At 45.3% G+C, this 6,781-nt stretch overlaps 1 protein-coding gene across 1 annotated transcript in view; it reads right to left on the bottom strand.

Moving 5' to 3' along the window:
- Nucleotides 1-351: 351 nt before the first annotated feature.
- PCYB_032850 (hypothetical protein) overlaps nucleotides 352-6,781 on the bottom strand; it is a gene marked incomplete at its 3' end in the record, with an annotated part of 11,201 nt that continues 4,771 nt past the window's right edge. The window contains exons 3-5 of the mRNA XM_004220957.1: nucleotides 1,323-6,245; nucleotides 751-806; nucleotides 352-577 (exon numbers count right to left, since the gene is read on the bottom strand). Of these exons, the coding sequence (XP_004221005.1) occupies nucleotides 352-577; nucleotides 751-806 (282 nt within the window). The 5' untranslated portion in view covers nucleotides 1,323-6,245. The remainder of the gene's footprint in view (nucleotides 578-750; nucleotides 807-1,322; nucleotides 6,246-6,781) is intronic.

The following is a 6,781-nucleotide window of genomic DNA, read 5'->3' on the forward strand; positions in this document are numbered from 1 at the left end:
CTAGTTGCATTTTCCGCAACTGCGATGAGGTTTTCGTCAGAATGGCACATGAACACATAAAAGCGGTCCTTCGTCTTCGTGCGCGCAGGTGCATTTTGTAGCAAAAAAAAAATCACTCGTTTTTTGTTTGCCGAAGGGAGAGTATGTGTAGTGTGAATAGGGGACAAAAAAAAAAAAGAAATAAAAATAAATGGGGAGGTAAAGGGGTTGATTCAGAAGCCATCGCGTCGGTACAGCCGCACTAACTGCGGGGGGGATGCACTCAAATGCGTCATGAAGAAAACCGTGCTGTTGCAACTCGCGTGGCTGTCTAGCGTGGCCGTCCAGCGTGGCCTCCGTGCTGTGCCCATCTCACTTGCTCTTTTCATAATTCTGAAATATTTTCACAATGATGAACCAGCAAACGGTGAAGATATTGTTGATGTGCTCGTAGTGGTTGGTCCCCAGGCACATGTCGACCATACGGATGTTTTTGAGCAGGAGCAGTATGTCTCTTTTTAGGTCCATAGGTAATTTGTAAATGTCGTTCCGTAGCTTGGCTCCGATCAGCGTGAGCCACGTGTTTTCTTTGACGAAGCTGCACAGGAGGGAAGTGGCGTGCGGATATAGACATATAAGTGTAGGTAGACATTCCTACACGCGAAGGTATGCACATATTGAAGAAACACATCGCCTGGAGAGCTCTCTTTGAGGGGACGCGACTGACGCCTCCCAAGGGTGGAGTTGGCAGTCGCACACGCGGGGACTTACTTAAAATTTTGCAAAGACACAGTTGGGCTGTCCACAAACAGTTCGAGTTCCTTCATGTTTTTTAAAACGTTAATAAATTCCGACGCGACGATTTTCCATTCGAGGAGTTTGCTAAAAAGGGGTGGGGTGGAAGAAGCCGCATTAGAGATGTGACGTTGTGCAGATCTGCACATAAGTGTGCTTTTTTGTGTGGTTCTTTTGGGGTTCTTTTTGCGTTCTTTTTTTTTCCTTTTTGGGTTCTTTTTATGGTTCTTATTGGGTTCTTTTTGTGGTTCTTTTTAAGTTCTTTTTTTTTCTTTCCCCGTGGCGCCTACTCGTTGTCGTAATATGTCCGGAGGAACTTGATCAGGTCGTTTATTTGGACTCCTTTGCTCGCTATGCTTCGCAGCCTGGGGGGGGCGGTAGGTGTGTAGCGATGTGTAGCGGTGTACAGCGGTAGGTGTGGAGAGACAAACTGGTGGGCACGCGCGGGGGTGGATTCTCCCTAGAGCGACCGCCTTTGGTGACCGCCTTTGGTGACGGCCCTTAGTGACCGCCCCTGATGACTGCCTTTGCTCAAACAGGGGAAAGGCTTACTGGTCGTAGTGCGGGTGGTAGATACGAGGCCACTCGCTGGAGCAGCAGGGAGGAATGCCGTAGCCAAACAAAAAAGCCATAATATTTTTTAACTCGAAAAGAATAGCATTCTTAAAATAGTTCACATTTTCGTTAGAAAGAGAAACAATCAATGATCTCAAAAAGGAGTGCACATATCGGACGACATATTTTATAAAACTCGTTTGTATGAAATTCTTCTTCAATTTATTTGTGTGTTTGACGTTTTTCAAAATGGTAATTAGCTTTATGTATCCGACAATGCTGTATTTGTAGATATGAACGTCTGTTGTCCCTTTTGACGTGATTAAGTGGGAGAAGCTTTTTTGCCTCAAACTGTTTACTGCTTGAGCCTTAGCTGTATAGTGTCCATCGGGGGGGGGATTAAACGGGTCCCCTTTAGCAGCACCGGCGCGGTAGTTAGCAGCACCGGGGCGGTAAGTAGTATCATCGCCGCGATAATTAGCAGCACCGCCGCGGTAGTTAGCCCCCTCCGTGTGATTCTCCTTTTCGAACGCATTCACATCACTCAAGCCGTATAGCAAAAAGTAAAACTCGAAGGAGGAGTAGCTTCTCTTCTGGTAGTCTTTAAAATACTTCGAGAACATTTTCGAGAAGGGTAAAAAGAAGAAGGGGTATTTCTGTTGACATATGAGCAGCATATTGTACAGACTACTCCACAGGAGCATTTCAAACTGAGCATCATCATAAAGGTGTAAGACTTGGAGACAGAAATGAAAGGCGCTGTAAATGTTTAGCACATGGCTGCATATGGTTTTTCTCTCCACGTAGTTTGTGTAATTTGATACGAAGAAGTAATTTTCCTTTTTGTAACTACTTGTGAACGAGTCAGGTGTCCCTTTGGGAGGACCTTCCTGGGTAGCCTTCTCATGGTGAGAGTCCTCCTCAAGAGTGTGACGATAAAAAACCTGAAACAATCGGATGCTCCCATGTAGAATTAAATGAAGAATCGCTCGTACAATTTCGAGACGAAACCAGTTTGCATTCCTCGCCGAAATGAAGTTACTCATGTTGGATCCACTTCCTCTGGGTGAAAATTCAGTTAGTAAACAATTACAGAAATCGAAATAATCCTTGTTCTCCAAGTACATCTTCCGTTTAAACGCGTCTAGGATGTGTTTGTTCCTACCTATTGTTTTAATGAGGATGATTATGACCCAATCTGAAATGGGCAAAAAGGGGGATAGCTTTTTCAGCTGGTATATCAGAAATATCACGTCTATTAGTTCCTGTACATATTCTTTTTTTGTTTTTTTTAATTTCAAGAAATTATTTTTCAATTTTTTTTCCTCATTATTGTAAATGTGTATGTTGCAGAAATCGTACGTGTGGTAGTTTTTTTTTCTTTTCTTTTTGCAGAAATTGTTATCTTGGTTGACTGCTCTGTTTGGGGGCTGACTCTCTGTAGCATTCGAGAGGTACTCGGAAAAAAGGCACTCCATGTTGCCCATCGGGTTGTCTTTCGTTGTACCGTTTGGTGCTCCACTGGGGATACCGCTGGGAATGCCGCCGGGGTAGCCGCTTCGGGGGAGGTGCTCACCTTTGAACCTTATGTTGCCGAGGCATTCCAGCACCATCTTGATGTCCTCCTCCTCTTCCTTCTGAATGAGGAGCTCCTTTTCGTACGTAATTTTTCTTGTCCGTTTTTGCTGCGCGTTTTTATATGAATGGGTGGTACGGCGTCGGGGGAGGTCTCCGTCGTTTTGGTACATTTCCTGCTGATCCTGCGTCAGGGCGGCAATTCTCTCCACTACAATGTCCATTTCGGCTTCATTATGGGCTCCTTCGAGGGGCCCTCCTTTGTCCATAACTGCGGAGTAGGACCCCCTCTGTGCTTCTCCTTGCTTGAGGCTGACGCTGTCATAGCTTCTGCAGAGGTCATTCATCGAGGGTGGGAATATCAGCGGGAAGGACGTCCCGCAGGAGGTTTTGGACGCGTTGGCGTTTTCGTGCAGTTCTTCCGGATGCTCCTCCTGACGCTCTTCCTGGCGGTGCCCCTTTTGAGGGCATTTCCCTATGCCATTTGTCTTACCCCCGCTTGGAGAAGCACCCTGAGGGTGCCCCCCTTGCGAGGGTGCCGCAATACCCCCTTGAGAGGGTTCCGCAATACTCCCCTGCGCGTCACTCACCATATGGTACTTGTCACTGAGAGTAAGGGAGTAGACAAAGTTGGCGCATTTCTGTGCGAAAAAAAAAATGATAATTTTTGGCGTCCGGTTGTTTTTGTTCCTTAACAATGACATGGCAACATAAAACGCATGCATGAACCTCTTCTGATTCAAATCGTTTCCATAAAACTCATCCAAATAATCCAAAAATAAATTCTGAATAATCTTCTGAGTACATAAGTACCTATTGTGAATAAAGCAAAGAGAATAAATGCACCTAATTTTTACCATATAATGGAGGTATGTTGCCGTAACGGATTTGTACAGACATTTGATCACTTCTACATTAATGGGTATGTTTTCAATCGATATTTTTCTCCTCCATTTTTTTTTGTAATTCTTTTGTTTCTTGTAACTAGAGGATGAGTAGTTACGTTCTGAAGCGTTCGCATCTTCATTTAAATCATCGATAGTGGAGGTGGAGAAGTTACAATCCAACACATCCGTTTCGCTTCCAGAACTGCTACTATGACTAGACAACCTATCCATTTTAAGTAAATCATTTTTCACATCATTTACCATATTTGTGTTCATTTTATCCTTCATGGTCCCTTCTTCATTTCTCGCGATCCGAGCAATATGCCCAGTTCTCCTTTTTTCATAGTTGCCACTGCTGGGTAGTTCCAAAGCGGTGTCTTCTTCTTCTTCCTCCTCAGCTGCGTAACTTGCATAGTTGGCATTCACGATGTTATTTATTATCCCTTTCGAGTTGTGGTGGTCTCCCATATTGTTTTCATTCACCTTAGAGTTGGCATTAACTTCCCGATTGAGCATGTGATTCTTGTGAGGACTTTTTCCTTCTCCATGTGCAACGTCATAGCTATCGTTTAAGAGTTGACTATCTAGAGTGGCACCAGATGCAACATTGAATGGGGTATTCCCCAAGTGGACGTCATTATTTTTGTGCTTGCCACTTTTGTTTTTGCTGAGTACTGATTGGATGAACTGCATGGAGTCTTCTCCGATGTTTCCTCCGCTATTTGCAACATCGTTTGGTGGGTTTGTTCCCGAGTTGGCGGCCTCTACAGCATGGGCATGCATATTTATGCCGAGTGTGCCATCTGCGTGGGTGCCTTGATCGGTCTTGTAATCCACTGCTCCCACTCCCGCTTCTACTGCAGCTCCTACTGCAGGTGCTACTCCAGGTGCTATTCCAGGTCCTACTCCCGTTCCTACTCCAACTCCCGCTCCTACTGCCGCTGCTCCCCCCACCGCCGCCTCTACCCCTGCTACATTCTTCTGGAGGAAAAAGAAGGGGATAAAGGCCAAGGCGAAGGATGACTCGAGCTGCGCGAAGACATTGTTGTCATTGAACAGCTGCTGAATCCACATACTGGCACTTTGTGTTCTTCTAATTCTCCCCAGGATTGAAAAATCATTATCGATTCGAATCCAAAGTAGGGGAATCTTCCCTTTGCTGCAAATTTTGGCAACTAATTTTCTGTTATCTAGACACATCAAGGACTTGTCCTTCTTCAGGACCTTCTGCTTACAATACTCAATCATGTGCTTGTCGCTGTCATTTGTGACGCCAATAAACTTAACCGTTTCGTTCATATAGCTCTCCATTGCATCAATCGAATTTCTGTTCACGTATTCTTCATGCTTGGACATATATATGGAATCATGTTTAAAGGCCACCTTTTTCCTTCCCTTTTCTGGTCTGGCGTTTACACTAAATCGGATCGGAGTGACGTTTTCGAGTAAATTTTTTTTGACAACTCTTACTCCGTCATCCTCCACAATTTCTATCTTCAACAAGCAAAAGAAAAATTTATTTTCGTCTACAGAGATCGGCATGTTATTGGCCACATATGGGTTAAGGTAGTTCTCCGCGTATAGCTTGTTGTTCAGGAGGAGATTCCTCAGGTTTTTTATCTTTTCCTTTTCCTTGCTTTTCTTGATCTTGTGCTTTTCCCTTTTTTTTTTCTTTTCCTTCTTCGATTCGTCTCCGTCAGGTGGGTCCCTCGCTGGGTTGGCAGGTGCGTCCGTCACTACAGCAGCCGCTACACCAGCCGCACCCACCGCACCCATCGCTACGCCACCCTCCATTTCGCTTATCCTATCTATGTACTCCCCTTTGGGCTTCCACTGGGCCTTCCCCACTGACACTCCCTCACCCACGATGGAGTCGTACGGCAGGGCGGTTGCTCCCCCTTCCATCACATCCCCTGCGTACGGGCAGTCAAAATTGATGCTAGTGGTACTCTCGAGCGTGCCGTAATGTGGGTGATGGAGGGCATTCACGTCTCCGCCATGTCGCCCCCACCGCTGCGCTTCCTCTTCTTCCTCCTCGTCGTTTTCTCCACCGTTCGGCACACCTCTCGCCCCCTCCGCTTGGTCCACGCTTTCTACGCTCTCCAGGTTTTCCACGCTTTCCAGGTTTTCCCAGTTTTCCACGTTTTCTACGCCTCCCACATTTTCTACGCCTCCCACATTTTCTACGCCTCCCACATTTTCTATGCTTTCCACATTTTCTATGCTTTCCACCCTTTCCACTTTTTGCACACCCTCCATTGTGTCCATTTTTTTCCGCTTCTTTCTCTGCCTGTGCCTGTGTCGGTCCGCGTCGTGGCGGCTCCCCCCGTGTCTGTCTTTTTTCCTCTCCTTTTTTTCCCTCTCCTTTTTCTGCTTCTTTCTCCTCTGCTTGGCCGCGTGGAGCTTCCCCCCCGCGTAGTCCCGCTGGCCAAAAATGTTCATTTCGCCTTCCTCCTTGGCATCCAGCATGGGAGCACTAGCGCGTCTTAGGAGCTTTTTTTTTTTTGAATTTTACCCAGAAGATGGAGGTAGTAAAACAAGCGAAGGGTCGTTTTCCACTGCGGGTATATGCAACTGGTGTGAAAGGGAGTTGTGTTGTTGTACTCATGGATGTGATGCTTGTCTACACACAACTCACTCAGCTTTTTCACATTACAATTTTTAAATTTCTGATACGCAATGATGTTATTGTAGAGATTTCCTTTCCCTGTGGTCAAGGCGAGGTCATCTGACCCTACGTATCCAAAACCCAGGCAGAAGTTGCCATCCCTTGCGATGAGTTCCAAGCTATCATAATTAGAGTAGGGTAAATTGATTAACTCTTTTTTTTTTAAAATATAATTTCTGCATATCTTTAAACGCTTGCTTATTTTTTCTGCTCTGATTAGATCGTCCATGGTTATAGTTTGTTCCCTATTGGGTATTTTTTTTTTTTTTTTTTTATTTTTTTTTTTTTCCCCTTCTTCGTAATGCTTTTCTCTTTTTTGTAC

Source organism: Plasmodium cynomolgi, chromosome 3 (genome assembly GCF_000321355.1).
Source record: "Plasmodium cynomolgi strain B DNA, chromosome 3, whole genome shotgun sequence".
Lineage (NCBI taxonomy): Eukaryota > Apicomplexa > Aconoidasida > Haemosporida > Plasmodiidae > Plasmodium > Plasmodium cynomolgi.